The sequence below is a fragment of the Rhinolophus hipposideros genome (genome assembly GCF_964194185.1).
Source record: "Rhinolophus hipposideros genome assembly, chromosome: 9".
In the NCBI taxonomy this organism is placed as follows: Eukaryota; Metazoa; Chordata; class Mammalia; order Chiroptera; family Rhinolophidae; genus Rhinolophus; species Rhinolophus hipposideros.
The window spans coordinates 27,365,487-27,384,154 of NC_138055.1; the positions used below are offsets into that span (position 1 = coordinate 27,365,487).

An 18,668-nucleotide genomic window follows, 5' to 3' on the forward strand; every position below is an offset into this window, starting at 1 on the left:
TGATTCTGGTCGTCGCTGTGTTTTTCATTCTTGGATGCGTTGATAAGCAGGCTGTCTTAGCGTAAAGCAATGTGAAGCGTTGAATGGGAGGTTCAGATGAATAGGTAAGGAGGAGTTACAATCCTCAGAAAGCCGTGTGGTTACGCAGGATTATAAAGAGACCCTGAAATTTCTCTGATGCAGCCCTTTTCATCGCACAAAGAAATCAGGTCCTTGGAGTTTATTTGGGACTTGCCCAAGGTTTTTCTCCTAGTTAATGACTAAGATGATAGAAGATGAGTTTTCCCAATTGCCAGTCCTCGTTTCTGCTTTATAACTTATGTTCTGCTTCTTTGGAATCTCTCCTTTTGTTTTTCAGTTATTCCTTTTTCATGCAGTAGACACTCAACTGGTGTTGGAAGGAGTGAGCTACTGCTCAGGGGTCTGCACACTGAGCTGGGCAGGGATTCTTTCTGTTGGCAGTACCGTAATGTTTAAGACCTAGCTGGAGCCATTTTCCAAGTATCTGACCTGACTTCCTGTGCTATGTCTCCTCCCCTGAGGCTGGGGGAGAGATTGAACAAGGTTAACTGAGTTGCTCCGAGTGTTGCACAAAGAATCAGTGTGTGAACTTGCATTAGCATTCATGCTGAGCTCCTTTAATTCAAAGCCTGCTTCGTGTGAATCACTGGTCAGGTGAGGCTGTTACTCTTTGCCTGCCACCTAGAACTGTGAATGTCCTTTAAATGACAACGTTGTTAGGTTCCTGTTGCTGCTTTTAAACATATCCTGGCATTGGTTGCTGCTAGCTTGACTTAAAATTATAAAATGGGTTGGGAGTGTTTACTTAAAACTACAAATATTGGTAAGAGCATTGAGATGTTGGGCTTCTTTTTGCTGAAATACCAAGGGCAAGGCATTTCAGGAAAGTTTTGTGTTCCCTTTCTATCTTATAAGTAACCAGTGTAAATTTCAGGTTGAGACCTTACAATATAGTTATAGTGTCCCCCACCCTTGTCCTTTGGGCAACCTTTCTTTTTGGTAAGAAATACAACGGGTCCCTTGGGTAGCAGGAAATAGAGATGGGAGATTGGCCTATTCTGGTTTGTCGGGCTGTAAGGTCTGCCGTACAGTACTTCCTTCGGCCTGGCCCCACACTTCCTTTACACCAGCACTGCCCTGCCAAAAGGCAGAAATCCTGGAAGAGGGCCCAATCAAGTTCATTACTTGCCTTTTGGAAATGAAGACTGGTGTTTTTTTGGCGAGGCATGAGCAAAGCCCAGTTATTTGGCTGCTTTAAGAGTTAACTCCATTCAGATGCTGGATACCAACTTGTGAGCACATGGAACCCACAGCCCCATCCCCCAGTCTGCCTGCCCTAGACAGGTGGCTCTGCTGGCTTTCCTCATACTGGCTGCATTTGCCAGGTACTAGCGCCCTTTCCCTCTCTCTCCCCAGCTCATTTCAAGCTCTGTCTATACCTAAAATTGATCAAATTTTTGGACCAGTGACAATCACAGTACCCAAGGTTCTATGCATTATTAACCAGCTATTCATCTTTACACTTATCTGGATGTTCTGAACTGGAGACTTACTTGCTATCTCAGTTGTTAGTAGGAGGACACTTGCAGATTCATACCCCTTTAAAAAAATATCTCTAATTCTATCAGGTCTCAAGGATTTCGAAAGGATTTCTCTACTATGTGTTCTTAGAGCTTGAGGCAACAGCTAACTTTTTTCCTGCCCATGTTGACAGACTCTACTTTAATATTATATATAAGACTTTAGGTGCCACCCTGGCATTACTCCAGTTTTCATTCTACACAAGAATAGTAAGCTTGTCAGTTGTCTAAAGTCATATCAAACCATTACTAGAAATTGCTCACGCAGAAAGTTAAGGTGACAGCCAACGTGCAGCCCAGAGCAAATGGGATAATGGGTGTGCAGGTATTCTCCAGGACCCTAAAGAGGTGTAAATTAAAGGACATGTAAATTAAAGGATAATTTTAGGGAGTAGAAGTCATTTATTTCAAATGGAGCGAGACCAAGAAGGAGGTGATACTATTCTGTGGAAATACTAGTGGCAGAATTACAGCACAGTTTCAGCAATTATTTTTTCCTATATCCTAAAGTACCCCAGCCATTGTCTCTTTCACCCTTGATGAGACCTAGATTCTCAGTAACCAGTTACTGTCCTGCCTTTCCATCTTGTAAAGGTCATAGCCGTATTCTCCAAAACCCATTACATTCAGGCTGCTCCCTGGTGTCTACTCCAGCTCCGTGCCTTCTACTGGACTCCTTCCTGCTAGCGTCTGCTCCCTCTCTCTGCTTGATGAATCCTACATTCCCATCAATATATACCAACAGCCTACACGTAAAACATTCCTTGGTCAGAAGTGAACTCCTGCCCCATTTCTCCCCTAGTGCTCAGGAAATGTTTACTGGATGAATACATGTGGTGAAGATGAATCATTATCTCAGCTGTCTGCATGGGTGCTGACATGGGCCTCTGGGCTCTACATCAGGCTCCTGCAGATCAGGAGAGGTCGTCCTGCATAGTGTTTAGGAGCACAGGCTCTGGCGTCAACTGAGATACGCCAAATACTGTGTTAGTGTCATCGTCGTCGTTTCGTATCGGGTATCTCCTGTTCTTTCTTCAGGCGTGTGGTAGAGGGTTTTGGCTGTGAAATATTTACCTCCACACCACTTCCAAGGTCTGTTCTTTACTATGAGTCAAAAAAGGGGCTGCGTTCATGGATAGTTTGGGTGCCTAAATGAGGGAATTCTAATTAATGCAGTTTCACATTGTTTAGTCACTTTAGCTCAGATTTTAAAATATTTAATGTGTCACGTAGGTCATACAAACTTTTATTTCTCTTAATCCTGGACATTGGGAAGGGGATCCAGGTTTTCTTCACTGACTATATTCTCCACCTACCAACTTGGCTTCTCCATGCCTCTCTGAAGGAAGTAGCAATAGTAATACTAACAACACAGCTGTCGTGTTTCACACATTTACCATGTGCCAGGTCTGGAGTAGGCATTTTACATACATTATCATTTGTGTCTGACAGCTGAAGAAATTGAGGTACAGAGACCTGAAAGGTAAACTGTGGTAAAGCACAGTTGTTAAGTAGTGGAACTGGGACTCAAATCCAGATCTAAAACCCACATTTGAGACTCCAAATGCTTTTTCTGTGGTCCTTTTTCCTTTCTTTTCAATTCTTGATGTGAGGCTTTTTCCTTCCCAGCTCCTCCCCTTGTTTGTACCTAATTCTAACAATATTTATAATTCCCTTCATAGTTTCACAGTATACTTTTCTATTTCAAAAGCAATCCTTATAGGACGTAGTCACACTTTTAAAAATAACCCAGAAGACCCCACATTTATGTCTTTAAAATGCCAACTCGGCCTGCTTTTTCTACACTCCTCATCAATCCCTTTTTTATGAAAGGGGCCTTTTACCAGGATCTCTGAGGACTGTGGAAGTAACGAAGGTGAGAGTGGATCCGTGCTGCGAGGCTTCGTGCCTGCCCTGTCCCACTCTGAAAGGACTGCAGAGAGAGGAAGGGTCTTTAATTAGTCAGACAAAAAGCACAACGGACTTCTCAAGGAGGCAAAAAATCTTCTAAGATGTCAGTGTGCCCTGAAGGAATGTCTTTCAGAGTCCAGGGAAAACTCTCCCAAGGTCATAGGGAGGAGTGGGATTTCTGCCCTCCAGCTTTTAGTTTTACCCTGATGTTCTTTACCGTTTCCTGCCTTTCAGTATTGCTGTCTAGCCCCTTTCTGGGGGGTGGGGAAGGAGAAGGTAATCTGCCTGACTAACATATTGGCTTTGGGAACTGCTGAAAGGTTTTGCTATTTCTCTCCTACCTTCCCGCAGAGGGTAAGAAGGCATAAGGCGAAGTTGGGCAAGTCACAAAATAATTATTGGAGCAAGTGATGCAATTCAAATTCCTGAGGTCTTGGTATCTCTTGATTCTGTTGAAGACCCCAATAAAATTTGTTCCTTTACTGAGACATTTACATAGTTTGAACAAAGGAAGCAGGGTCACTTCAAAATGCCCACTATGTGGTAATAGATGCCATTCACCCTGTGGTGTAATTAATGAAAACACTGGCCACAGTCTGCTCATTGTTTGACCATTGAGCAACAGGAAATGGCAGACTAATAAGGAGCTGGAGAAGGCTTGCGTAATTCCAGAAGGAAGCAGAAACTGGGCACAGTTTTAACTGATATCCTCCTAGTTGCAGAGCTAGGTCTACCTGTGCAGGTTCCTATTCCTAATGGACCTGGAGATATTTCTTTGGTTTGACCTTGTCATTTGATTTGGACATCAGTTAACGCTAGATTTTTGTTTTCCTTGTGGCCAGAAATGGTGTCTTGAAAAACTTTGCTTTAGATCACAGTTTTCACACATAGTTATAATTCATCTGACAAGATAAACTATGGGAAATGAAATGCCACTGGCTAACTTTGTTGCTTGGGGCAATTGACAGTAATGTCCTGTCATGGCCCCTGGAATCAATGGCCCCTGGAATCAGGATATTTGGAATCTAGACCAGGTGCTGGCAGTACCAGCGTAACCACTCTGGAGTAGACTAGTAAAGTGAGGGGTATGGGATCAAATGATCTCGCAGGACTCATGCCACTCTAAAATTCTGTTCTAAGCCCCCTTGGTGAAGTCAAGGATCGAGAAAGGCTTGCACAAGTGAAATGTCAGCATACCAAGTGTACAAACAGACTGACAGTGAAAATGTCACTCAAGCTTATCTGTTAACAAATAGTTTATTCCTTTGGTCTCTTCTCAGTTTTTGTTTCTATACATGTCCATGTTTTATCTGGTGCTTTGTTATTTTTGTTATTAAAAATTAAATATTGGTTAAATTAGAAACAAACAGTCTTTCACTGCACTTGAAAAGTATAAAAATTGCCATTTAGATTCATCTGTTGAGGATTTTTAAAACGTATTGAACACATTGCTCAACATGGTATGTATTTACGTGAAATGAATTGACATTTGAATTAATGAGCTCTGTGAAAAGATAGGTGAAGAGTCATGGGTTTGAATTCTGGTTTCATTGCTAGTTAGCTGTGTGGCCCTGGGCACGTTTTGTGATCTCTGATTCCCCAAGTCCACATCTCTACCAGGAGAATGATGTTTTTGGTAGACCATGTAGACTGAGGTTTCCCAGAGAGAGGTTTTTCTTCTTGTCTGATTTGTAGATCCAAAGAATGATATGAGAACAAATAAGAGTTTCCTCTTCTAAGCTGTCATTGCAAACTGTTGTCTTCAGAAACGGGGTCACCTCAACATGTGCAGTATGTGATAACTGGTGACATTTAGCCTGGGATGTAATAAATGAAAACACCTGCCATTGTGTGTCCATTGCGCAAAAGAGGCATCCCAGAGAAGACACTCCCAGAGAATCCCCAAATCCATGTAAGCATGATGATCTGAAGGAGGGCTGGCGCGCTAGAACACACAAAGTTGATCCGGCAACGTTTGTGTTGCAGCCTAGCAATTTGTATAATCTGTCTGGATCCCCAATAGAGATCGAGTGAAAAGTACGGTGAGGCTAGAAGAAGGAGGGTGGGCTAGGTCATGCCAAACTCTGGTGGCAAGGGGGCATTCCACTCGCTGAAGTAGAGACAGTTTAATAATATGAGTCAGAGACAATCAGGAAGTAGCTGACATGTGAAAACTAGAGCAACTGAGCCCAAGCACCATGTTCTTAGAGTAGAAGAAAGATCTAAAGAAGAAGGTACCACCAGTCAGAAGTGAGATTAAGAATGCGGCCATTGTGGGGTCAATTTAAAAACAAGCAAAGAAGGTTCTAAGAGATTGCAGAGAACTCGATGTTGAGGTACCTCTCACCCTTTTATAGTGTACAATTCTAGTGGTTCTTAGTATAGTCAAAGTTATGCAGCCAACACCACTATCTAATTCCAGAACATTTTCATCACCCCCCATCCTTTGTTTTCCTATCCCCTGGCAACCACTAATCTTTCTGTGTCTATGGATTGCCTATTCTGGGCATTTCATATAAATGGAATCATTTGTGGCCTTTTGTGTCTAGCTTCTTTCACTTAACATGATGTTATCAAGGCTCATCTATGTTGTAGCTTATATCAGTATTGCATTCCTTTTCATGGCTGAATAATAGTCCGTTGTATGAACATACCACATTTTGTTTATCCATTCTTCAGGACATTTGGGTTGTTTCCACTTTGGGCTATCATGAATAATATTGCCATAAACATTTGTGTACAAGCTTTTGTGTGAATATATGTTTCAGTTCTCTTGGGTATATACCTAGGAGTGAAATTGCTGGGTCATATGGTAACTGTATGTTTAACTTTTAGAGAAACTGCCAGCCTGTTTCTCAAAGTGCTGCAATGCACCATTTTACATTTCACACTAGAAGTGCATGAGGGTTTCAGTTTCTCCACATCCTCACTAACCCTTGTTATAGTCTCTCTTTTTATTTTAGCCATCCTAGTGAATGTAAAGGAGCATCTCTTTGTGGTTTTGATTCTCATCTCCCTGATGTTGAATGACGTTGAACATCTTTTCATGTACTTGTTAGCTATTTGTATATTTTTGGTGAAATGAGGAGGTATATTTGCAACACCAGCGTTGGCCCTTTGGACAGTACTAATTTACGTTATGCTGACTGTTCTCTCTAATCAGGAGAATTGGTAGTTCTGAGCTTCAGAACATGTGAGAGGGTGAAGCTGTATGTAAAACATTGAAGCATTTTCCTTTGAATATGGTCATATAATTTAAGAATATCTTAGTTTTATTTTAGTGTTAGAAAAAACCTCTGAGCATATTTGGCCATTCAGTGGAATTTGTTATAATAATATAACCTTTCAATTTATAGCTCTATACTCTCATTTATAATCCTTATAACACTTCTGTGAGATAGGATGGACAGATGACAACTATTATTATTACCACTTTTAAAAAGTAGAAGCTGAGAGACTCAGTTTGCGATTTGTCACACAACTAGTAGGATTTATTAGGTTGGTGCAAAAGTTAGTGCTGTTCTTGCAATTATTTTTAACCTTTTAAACCACAATTACTTTTGCACCAACCTAATAACTTCAAGCCTTCTGTCTTTCTATGGTAATGAACTTGGGGTGGAGATGAGCCTGCATTGCTAAAAATCAGTAATATGCCCATCTCCAAACAGACATTTGAAGTACGGCCATGTCCCCGCAGATTGTTCCTGACCTCAGAATTCATTATTTGGATAGCTGTACAACAGGATGAATTGTCCTTTTTCCCTTTTAGCCCCATTAGCTAGAAAAACCTTAAAATAAGAGTAGAATTCTATATCACTGTATATTCATTACATTTGGGCGCACAGAGGATGTCCATGCAAAGGAAGGACAAAGCTGGGGCTGGGCTTGGAATGTGAGAAGGGCAGGCAGCCCCCTTGGTTCACTGGCCGGGGCATACCAGGACCTCCTCCTTCCCGCCTTCGTACTCCTAACCTGACCTTGGGAAACAGGAATGTACATGTAGAAGGACTGCAAAGAGTCAATTATCCATCGAGACCAAATGAAAATTGATCTTGAGGCTTAACTGAGAGGCATCTCATTAAAAGCTGAACATTACTTTTAAAGGATGGGAAAGAGGGGTGACTTTTTAAATGTAGTCTCTATTAAGTCCTTAAGCAGTCTTTTTTGTTTTTCTTGTGAACCTAAGTAATTTAGGCACAGGAAAAGCAACAGTATCGATCCCGTAGACTTGAATTTTGTTAACTATGAAACACGATTTTTCTTTCTTTCTTGTTTTTTTAATTATTGGGGAATATTGGAGAATAGTGTGTTTTTCCAGGATGTCAAAGTCGTTTTTTTCAATCTAGTTGTGGGGGGGCCCACTGGCCCATGTGGGCCTCTAACTGGCGACGTTGGTGTCATGAGCATTGCGTTCCAACCACTGAGCCAACTGGCCACCCACCGGAGGCTCAGCTCCAATCTCAAGCCATTGTTTTCAATCTAGTTGTGGAGGGCGCAGTTCACTGACCCATGGGGAAATCGAACCGGCAACCTTGCTGTTAAGAGCTCACGCTCTAACCAACTGAGCCATCCAGCCGCCCTCATTTTTCTTTTGACTCATGAAAAAGTTATTAAACTTGTTTTTGGCCATCTTGTACATATCTGCAACTTAAGGTTTTAGAATTTAGAAGAGGTACAATTCCTATATGAAGCTCTTATTGTTGTATCATGCATCTTTTCTAACTTAAAGCTATAGGACCTTGTAGTATGTGTATCACTACTTGGAAAAGATTACCTTTACTTTGAAAAGGAAATTACATCAAGCATTTAGACGTCTTTCATAGGATGATCTACCTGTCCCAAACCAGCATCAAACTTAGTCTATCAGGAAGTTTTATCTCACAAAAATTTTTAAGTACTATACTCTTATTGGGGGATGGTATTTATAAAAGCTCTTCTGCTTGCTTTCAAAATATTTTTTTTGAGAAAAAGTATATATACATGCATGTACACTTACATATGTTTATTTTACCATGTTGGGTAGCACCAGAGAGAGGTAATAGTGAATCATTCTATGGCTGAATATATAGACCAAAACACATGGAAGGGGTAGTAGGTATTAATGATTTCAGTTATTACACAGTGTGAAATGTTCCTGTCAGGAAACTTTGGGGTGAGTAATGTGACTCTGTTGTAAGATTTTTCAGCAGAAGTTCAGAACAAAAATAAAACATGTCAGCAAAAACAGACAATGGTAAATTGTCATCTGAGTGATTGTGAAAGCCTTGAAGACAGTTAATGTAATAGAGATGAGACATAACAATAAGCTCCCCCGCCTTTGTAACAAAGATATATTGTGTCTACTTGGATATCTCAAAATGTCATCCCCCCATTTCCCCCCTCTTATTTATTGAATTTCTTATCTGGCTTTTCCATTCTTCATGTAGAAGAGATTTCTATACTTAGTTTCTGTTTGTTTATGTTTATTTTATAATTTATGGAGTTCTGTTTTTCCGGGGTCTGTTCTAGGTGTTTTGTGAATGTTATGTCATTACTCCTTACAGCAACCCTAGGAGGTCAGTACTAATTATTATCCCCAATTTAATTTAAGGGTCAGTACTAATTATTAACCCCAATTTAAGGGTGAAAAGTTGAGGCGCAAAGAGATTAAGTAACTGGTTCAAGGTCATAGGTAATCAATCATATGCAGAATTGATTTTGACCCAGTTCTGACACTACTGTCTTCATCCACAAGCTGTTGGTCATAAAGCTGGAATAATTACCCAGCCTCACATGTGTTCCTTATTGTGTTGTGTTTTGGAGAAGCCCTCACCTCTTGTGAGAGAAGCCCCCAGCCCCATTCTTTCCGAGTGACTCTGTCACTCAGCTCGAGCTCAGCAATGCCTTCAGATGTCTAAATAGGTCATTTGCAGGGTCGGGATGGTCACTTCACACCTGTGGTAAAAGCTCTGGCCAAACCATGGAAGGTGAACTATTGAGAACTTAAGCCAGTGGGTCTGAAAGCAACTAAGTTCTATTCTGCCACTCCAGCTCAGTTAGGATGGGAGCTTCCACGAAGCCCGTCCCTCCTGAGGTTAGGAGTGCAACATCAGTGTGGGCATGGATGTCACGAATAGCCAATTCCTTTGGCAGTAGACAACAAGATTGGATTCAGGATAATCTTGGTCATGAGCTGGAAGCCTCCAGAATCCTCAAAGTGATGTGAGAACTGACCAGAATTTTTTCCCTTCCACACTGTGTCCGGCATTTAGCAAGGGAGCTCTATTGAGACAACTGTCTGGTTAACATCTAACTATTCTTTTTTTTCTTCCTGATTTATAGTCCAGTTGACTTAACAGTGCCCATGGGTACAACCTTCAGACATGTGTCAGTCTTACACCTTCTTCTTGGATCCTTGGTCCCAAGAAGGCCAGATCCCACTTCCAGGTGACCTGCAGGACTTTTCCCTGAGCTTCTAGCTCATTTCCAGTGACTCTTCACTGGCCCCCTCTTCCCTATTTTTGTTTTTAATTAACTCAATTGAAGAAAAGAGATCCCAGATGGCAGAGTAGATAAACACTGTGCCTGCTTCCTCCCGTGAACACATTCAAATTACAACCAAATTATAGAACTATCAACCTGGCGAATCATCTGAAGTCTGGCTGAACAAAAGTTTTATAATTAAAGATTGTCATGCAGGGTGTCATATGCGAGGTCTCTGGTCCTGCTCCCCGCATAAGAACGCAGGATATGGTGAGACCAAAAAGGAACACCCACGGAGCCATAGATGGGGGAGTCACACCACTATAGTCTCACTGGCGGCTGGGTTCGAGACACAGGGAATAGGATCCACACGATCTGCAACCTACTGTCCACTTCTCTGCCAGCCAACCAACCCCACTTGCTAGCTGCAATCCACGCTTGCTAGCTCAGCCACCATCTTCTTGTTAGCCCCCATTTGCTGCTTGTGTAGCCAGTAACTGGCTAAGTAACCGGTTCAAGGTCATAGGTAATCAATCATATGCAGAATTAGTGGCCAATGGCTCACTGGTTACCGCTGACGGCCAACTAGCCACAGCTGATGGCCATCCGATCACAGTTGATGGCCATTTACTACCCGAGTGAGCACCTTTCCACATGAGGCCGAGAGCCTGGAAACTGCACTCCTGGCTGTGTCCCCACAAGATACAAAGAAGCCACGATGAGACTGGTAGGAGGGGGCGAAGACGGAAACAGGCTAGCCCAAACCTTAGTGTGACGGTTGAGAATCAGGAGGGCTATCTCGGCCGTGGAGGTTCCCCCCACCACACCGCCCGAGAGGTGCGAGAGACCCCAGCCCTATACCAGCCCAGAGTACTGGTGCCAAGAAGAGGAGCCCCCACAACATCTGGCTGTGAAAAACAGTGGGGTTCTGACTGACTTGGAGGGACAGAAGGTTGCGGGAAGCCCAGGTGTCCTCTTAAAGGGCCCGTACACAGACTCGCTCGCAGGCACTCACCTTGGGCTCTGGCAGAGGGACAGTTACGCGTAGAGCATCGGAGGCATACGGGGGTCAGACTGAGGTTTGTGGCTCCCGAGTGAGGGCTGGAGGACAGTCACCATTTTTCCTGTGAGGGGTCCTTCTATGCAGCTGGCGGGTAGGCGCCATCTTTCCTGTATCGAGCCCGCCCCCACACGGCCAAATCTGAATCTGATTGGTCTGGTGAGCTTCTCTGGGACCCCGCCCCACCCAACTCGCCCAAGACCAGAGGCACTTTCTCTGATAGCAGCCAGCCCACCCACATTGCACTCTTTCTTGAAAAATTATCAGAGTCCACAGGCCCCAGGCTGGCGACAGCTGGCCTTGGTGTGCTCTGAGACTTGCTGAGTAGCTTCAGGCTCAGCACTGGCACCAAACCAGATTCTACGTTAACCTGTTGACCACAACTCTTCCCACTGTAGTGACGCCCTGAAACCCTGCCTCACCCAGCTGCCATATCTGGCAGTGGACTAACCAGGTGGGCAAATAGGCTGCAACAGGTATCTGGAACAAGTTTGAGCACATTCTGTGGATATCTAATGTTTTTAAAAAGCCTGCAGATGTACCCACAAATAATCTCGTCCCCTTTTCCACCTGTCTTCTGAAATATACTGCCATATTTCAAAAAATAATGTGACTATGTAGGGCAAGATTTAAAGTATGAGTTTGAGAGTAAACATTTAGTTCCTTGAGGGCAGGGAGTTTATCTCATTCATTTTTCTATCAGTATGAGATTAAATTCAACAGAGACCCAAAATTACAGGGGCTTATGAAGAATGGAAATTTATTCTCTCCCAGGCCTGGTATTACTCTCACCCAAAAAGTCTGCATGGACCCAGACTACTAGCTCACTGCTCTGCTAACCCAATGATGTGCCCTTAGTTATTCTAGTGGTCTAAGGGGGCTGCATTCCAGCAGCAGCAGAGGGAGGAGGGGGAGGAAGAGGACAGAGTGTATGCCAGCTAACAGCTGCCACAAGAGACTTCCACATATACATACCACTGAGTAGAATTTAGTCACGTGGTCACCGCAAGGCAGGGGTTTCGAGGCAAGAGTTGTGGAGAATAAACGGTCATTCTCTGTCTATTGGAAAAATCTAACAGTTTTTCATAGAAGTGGTTTTTCTGGAAGTTCCTGAAACAAAGTTATTTGCAACCTTTTTCTTCCTGGGCCTGAGTTTCCTGGAAAACTAAAGCCATGTTAACAAAGACAATGGAAAAGAAAAGTCACATTGATGTACACAATAAGCTGTATGGGTATAAATAGGTTGGGCTCTTAGTCTCTACATCCCGAGGACCTCGCATGATGCATGGCACATTATAGTACTCAATAAATGTCTGTCGACTGTGTCTATTTATGCTTCTAGAATCTTTGTGCCAAAAATAGAAATAGGAAAGGTAAATAAGGATATGTCCCAGATTGTCAAAATGGTAAGCTCCAGAATTTCATCAGATAACTGACTTACTGCTTAGAGTCATGTCAGATGTGCTAGAATAAGTCTGTACTGGGATTCATGGTACGTACAAATATAGGGATCAGGGATCAGGAAGTGTTACCTCAAGATAGGTACATGAGAAATAGATATCACCTGCAAAGGGCAGGTACATGAGAAATAGATACCACCAATTTTATTACACTTTTCCAGGTATTAAAGTCTTACTTGCACCAGATTGAGACTTTGCTTGCAGCAATTAAAAAAAGAATGGGGAAAGATTTAAAAGGCAATGATTTTTTCATCATTGTAATTTGATGTTCTAAAATGTCATGTCATGTACCAACTAAAATCTCATGTACCACTAATGGTACACTCGCTCATTAAGGAAATATGTGTAAAAGGATGATGCTGGACTGAGGAGATCTCGATTGTAGTCTTGGTTTTGTCACTTTGGAGGTCATTCAACTCTGTTTCCTCTTCTGTTGTTTTTTTTCTTTCATGGACTGTTATGGAATTGACTATTGAAAGACATAAGCACGTATGAACAGCATGCTTGAATTATATGTGCTCACCTAAGCATTAAACATGAAGTGGTTTTGGACAAAAGCTCTGGATACATTAAACATGGGCCCTGGCTGGATGTGGAAATGTGTAGGGACTTGTGTGCCATCTGAACAAATACCTTGCTAATATGGTTGTAAAATCTGATCAAGTATAAATCAGGGAGGGGATGGGTTGATTGCCAAGGGCCTTAGGATAAGTTAGAGCCTTGGAGGCCATTTCAGATGAACTCCCCGGGTGTCTATCTAGTCTGGTGAAAGGCAGGGCGGGAATGCTCCTGCCAAGTGAAATGTGATAGCCTGAGAAGGTTCTGAATTCTGGAGTGGGCTGTTCAATGAGCCGTGCTGGTTCTTATGAGGATTCCAAGCAGCTCCCACATCTCCCACCATCTCTCAGAAGGCAGAGTATTTCTAGATGCTGGGTTGAATTGCCATCCTGAAAAGGCCTGGCGATTGACTGTTACGAACAGTAATTTACTGGGTCACTATCTCCAGTGTGCTGAATGATGGATCAGGGTTGCAGAGAACCCTCTGAAAGTATAAATTGTTTCCATGTTATTTGGAGTTTCCCATTCTGGTGGGTTTTGTTCCTCCCTGCGCCCCCCTCCCACTAGCTGTCTTTTTGTCCCCTGGGCATTTCAGAACAAGGGAAAGAACGACAAACATATAAAAAACAAGCACTGAATTCTTCTAACACATCTCCACTCCTCTCATCCCTCTCCCCGCAACACATAGTATTAAAATAGAACTGGTGATTTTTCTCAGGGCTGGCTTTAGTCTCCTGTATTAACATATAGTTTGTTTTGTTTTTGTTTTGGTCACAAAGCTTTGAGAGGCTCTGTAGTAACTAACCTGCGTGAGTGCCAGCACTTTGCATGATGCTGTTTGGGCATGCGCTCCTGGAATAGATATGAAACTAGGAGGAGGGAGCCGACGTGGGGTCCGCAGAGGAAGGGGTACAGGCATCTGACACGCCACAGGTCCCCTCCCCCTATTTTATCAAGATGGTAGGTCCCAAAGACTTCACCAGGGGAAGAAAAGAGGTCACAGAGGGGAGCCTAGAGCCTAAAGTTTAACTGGGGGAGAGGCTGCGTGAAACAGTCCTCACAATTTGCCTCACAGGACTTGAGCCTTGGTGGGCATTTTTGGTCCTGGCTGGAAGAGCCCCCCCTTTTCCTGCAGGCTTCCCCCGAGGGACTGCCCATCTCAGCCATTCAGGGGAAAGAGGAAAGAATGAAAAATACATTTTAAAGCACTGCTGTGCCATGCCCCGTGCTGTGCTAAGATGTGTTTGCATGCGTTAACTTTCATCCTCACCGCAACGCTGTAACTGGAATTTGTTCCCTTTTTCTGCAGATGAAGATCCTGAGAGAGAAAGCATAAGTATTTTCCACTCAAGTGGCAGAGCCAGGTTCAAACACTCTGGTCTGTCTGATTTTTAAGCCCAGGATTCTTTCATGTAGAGAGATCGAGAGAGAAATCCCTGGGTTTCAGCAAGGTGTAACTGGCTGACATTCCCAAAACACAGCCAGAGACAGTCATCTCTTAGTCTCCCTCTAAAGATGGTTCTGGAATCATAGTTAATCAAGTTGTGTTCATGCAGGTATTTTTGTTTTGGGGTTTAATGCCCCCAGTGCTACCCCTAAAGCTGGTCAGCTTCCACGTTACCTGTGGGACTCTGTGCCTCGTGGGAATCGCGCTGACCACCTGATCCTCCTCAGAGGAGATGTTCACACTAGACTTACTGCATTTCGCTTCTTTCCCTTCTGCAGATGGATTTGTCTGTAGAAACTCTCTTCAGCTTCATGCAAGAGCGCCAGAAAAGATACGCCAAATACGCGGAGCAGATCCAGAAGGTCAACGAGATGTCCGCCATCCTCCGCCGCATACAGATGGGCATAGACCAGACGGTGCCCCTGCTAGACAGGCTCAACAGCATGCTGCCCGAGGGCGAGAGGCTGGAGCCCTTCAGCATGAAACCAGAGCGGGAGCTCGCTCTCTAGTGGTGCGTCTCCCCTGCTGCCTGGCTGTCGGCTGTCGTGCTGTGGGGACAGCCTGGCCCCACCAGTACCCTGAGGACGTTGGGAACTCAAGTCATGCGATGCGCCGGGGCTCGCAGCTGGTTGAAGGGGATGTGAAGCAGTCGGCTGGCCTGAACACCTGACTTAGCCTGTCTACCCCCTGCCTGATGCATTTTCTCTTTGCAGAATTAACCAAACTAATTCTCAGTGATCACTGAAATTGGAATGGTTGAATTATTAGGAAATCGTTAAAGAACTCTGCATTGGGAATTATTTTTGTTTTGTTTAGATTTTTTTAAATATGGAGTGTATATTATCTAGTCTAGCTTTGGAAGTGAAAATATGGAGAGAAGGGGAGAAATATTTTAAGCTCCGTGTCCTTGATGCCTTCATGAAATTCTACTCAGTAGGCTCTCTGGGTTATAGGTTGTAAACATAAAGAACTAATTTAATCCAGGTCTCTGTGTTGTTACTGTTGCTACCCTGTTTCCATCCTTCCAGCTCTTTATCTGGGGCACTCTTCCTGCCCTGGGGAAACCCTGGTATTTCTGTTGTGTGCCAGGATATGTTGTCCCTCATATGTTGTCATCGGAAACCCAAGACTCCTTTCTACACCCCCATTGGGTTCATCTCCCACTGATAACGGGTGTCCCTGATGGCATAGTTTAGGTTTCTTTTTATTACATCGGCACTGGCAGGGCTCCAAGTCTTGTAATGAGGTTTTTAGCCAGCATTTATTTTACTGGCCTGGTAAACTTGTGGTGCGGCCAGGCTTTGACAGCAGACCACAGAGAGCACTCACTCTGCAGGCATTTATGGAACCCCTGCGATATGCCAGACATTGTGCCGGGGATACAGAAATGTCCCTGGCCTTCTTTTCTAAAGAGAATAAACTCAAAATGCTGCTGAATTTCTATGGGAGTTTAGGAAATGAAGCAATTTGAGTAACCACAAAAGTATTACATGTAGTACTTTGCACATCATAAAGGTTCTAATGGAAGAAAAGACTGAAGAAGCATCGAAATGGAATGTAGGAACAGATCCAGGCTGGGAAATTGAAACAGAGCTGGGGATGAAGGAAGTCACTGACTGGGGCAGAATATCGTGCAGGTCTCCACCGTGCACCCATTATTTCTCCAAAGCTCAGGGCTGTTTTTGTTTGTTTTTTTTTTTTTTTATGTCAGAATGAGCCTTTGGTATATTTGTAAGATTAAAATCGATCCCATTTAACTTAGCATATCTCAGGTAAATTTTGTCTGCTTCGTGGATTTTTACATTTTTTAAATCTTGGATTTTAATCAGATACTACTATCTTGTAAGGTTCGTGCAACCCAGAATAAAATGTAGGACATAAAGCAACTGGATGACAGGAGAAACATGAACATTCCAAGTTGAATGGAAAGAAGTTTTTTTTTTTTTTTAAATGAGACATAGGAAAAAACCAACAGCTTCTAGGATTTTCTAAGGACCAAAAAAATATTAAGATTGTTCATTCCCTCTGAGCTGGAAAGACAAGTTGGAAACCAGAGCCAAGGGAAGAGGCCAAGGCAGCAGCTGCCTTTTTCTGAGGGCAACCTTCAGCTCCCATTTCTGCCTTCCTGGGTGGGCGCTGATGCCTCCCCCCCATTCCCCCCCACCCTACCCCCGTTAGTAAGGTGGGATAGAGACATCTGACTAAAGAGATTACGTGGTCTGAGGAAGCCATGGAGGAACTGGAAGCAGTGAGCTGGGAGTCGGGAGCTATACCTTTCTCCTTTGTTGGGCCACACTGTTGAAAGAAGTTTGTCTTTATGACGCCTTTTGAGGGTCAGGATTTTAGTGGGGCCTTAAACGATTTCTAGAGCACCTCATTAGAGTACAAATCAAGAAAGATGTTCTGTAACTCAGAAACGTATGAAATGGCCAAGGTCATTCTAGGAAATGTCATGGAGGAGAAAAGAGCAACATTTATTGAATAATGTCCCTCCGTTGAAGCACCCCTTCTTTCATATATTAAATCTCCATATAATTAAGGATCTAGTTCTGGATTATATTCTAATCCACTGATCTTTCTCTGCATACTGTTTCATGCGGGGTTTTTTGTTCATTTTTCACACGGTTTTAAGATTTCACAATACTACATTCAGTATCTGGTATGGCTTGACTAGGTCCCACCGACTCTCATTACTATTTCTAACTCCATTTTTTAAAAATTTCGTACTGGCAGAAAAGTTGAAAAAAATAGTACAAGGAATACCCATATTCCCTTCACCTAGACTGACAGTAAGTTGCATTTTTCAGCCATCATCATCATTCTTTTTTTGAGTTCCTGGAGTATACAGAACCCAGTTTTGAACTCGGGGATGTGCTCGGTGCTTTCAAGGAAGGGGTAGTGAAAATGGCACAGGGTTCAGGTGCTATTACCCTCACTGCACTTAACACAGTTCACTTAGATTTGGGTCCTAAGTAGGTAGGCGACATTACTGGGTAGAAGCAGAGAAGAATACATGAATTTGGTATCTTTTCAAAGAATTCTAGTTAATAATATTTATGGTAGTGGTTTTGCAATGTCCACTTGAACTGTGTTTCCCAGAATTCCCTTCCCCCCTCATTTCTGGCTAGGTTTGGCCGCAAGAGAAATGTGCAGGAGTTTTGTTCGTGGAAGTAAAGGAATGACCATGCTTACTCTCTGCGAGTCGCCATCGGTCAGGCCCTGTTGCGTCTACGCACATTAATGGATCTGCTGCACCTTTGGTCTGGGCAGCAGCTGGGCTCACAGCTTCCCCAGCTCCCACACAACGCTGCTAGCAGCTGTGAAAGCCTGGGCCAGGTACGACACTTAGCTTCTCCTTCAGGTCGTGGGCTTACGGGAGAGGCCAGTAAGGGTTCTGGTGGAGACAGATGCTGGTTCCATCGTGCTGCTTACAGGCTTTAGTCGTCCCAGTTCTCCCCATCCTGCCTATCCAGCTTCATGCCTGCCCAGCCTGCCCAGTGACTTCAGACAAAGAAACAGCTGAACCAGGACCCCTACCAGCTCCTGTAATTAATTGCTTAAGGTCAGTCCCTTTAAAACCTCCCTTATTCCACATTATTCCTAGTTCTCCGATAACATGGCGTTACCTGTCCTTTCCTTCCTCCGTATTTTACTTTCTCCAATGGATTCTGGGAACCTGATTTGTTATTTCGAGCAAGTTACACTAGATCTGTTAGTTAATACCCGATGACCTCTCTGGCTACTACCGGATGTTTCAGGAGTGAAGAGGCAGGCTGGAGTTGTCCGAAGAGCCCTGGCTGGAAGTTTGCAGCCTTGATCTTTGGTAAGTTACTTCCATTCCCCTGAGCCTCATCCACCTCCCTGCAGCATGAGCTGGTCGGCATGGGCTCTCAAGCCCCTTCCAACTCCAACATTCCAAGGCTACAATTCCGATACTTCCCTATTGAGCAGTGATAAGGAGTGTGGCTACCTGCTGTCACTGAGCAGTGGCCCCAGATCTTGGTAGTGACTTTATTCTGAGTTCCCAAGGGAGAGCTTCTCTCCTTTTTGTTGATAAATTAGGTGTCTGGTGGCTCCCTAAGAACCTGTTTTGCTCATCAACTTATTCATCTATATTTACAAACACCGTCAAATAGGCCCCTATCTTTCAGTCTCCTTGTTTGACTAGT

The 18,668-nt window shown here is 43.5% G+C and overlaps 1 protein-coding gene across 2 annotated transcripts in view; it reads left to right on the forward strand.

Annotated features, from left to right (window-relative positions):
- BORCS5 (BLOC-1 related complex subunit 5) overlaps nt 1-15,481 on the forward strand; it is a 70,760-nt gene extending 55,279 nt beyond the window's left edge. For both annotated transcript variants that reach the window (XM_081059833.1, XM_081059832.1), the window contains exon 4: nt 14,778-15,481. In XM_081059833.1, the coding sequence (XP_080915959.1) occupies nt 14,778-15,008 (231 nt within the window). In that variant the 3' untranslated portion in view covers nt 15,009-15,481. The remainder of the gene's footprint in view (nt 1-14,777) is intronic.
- The last annotated feature ends 3,187 nt before the right edge of the window (nt 15,482-18,668 follow it).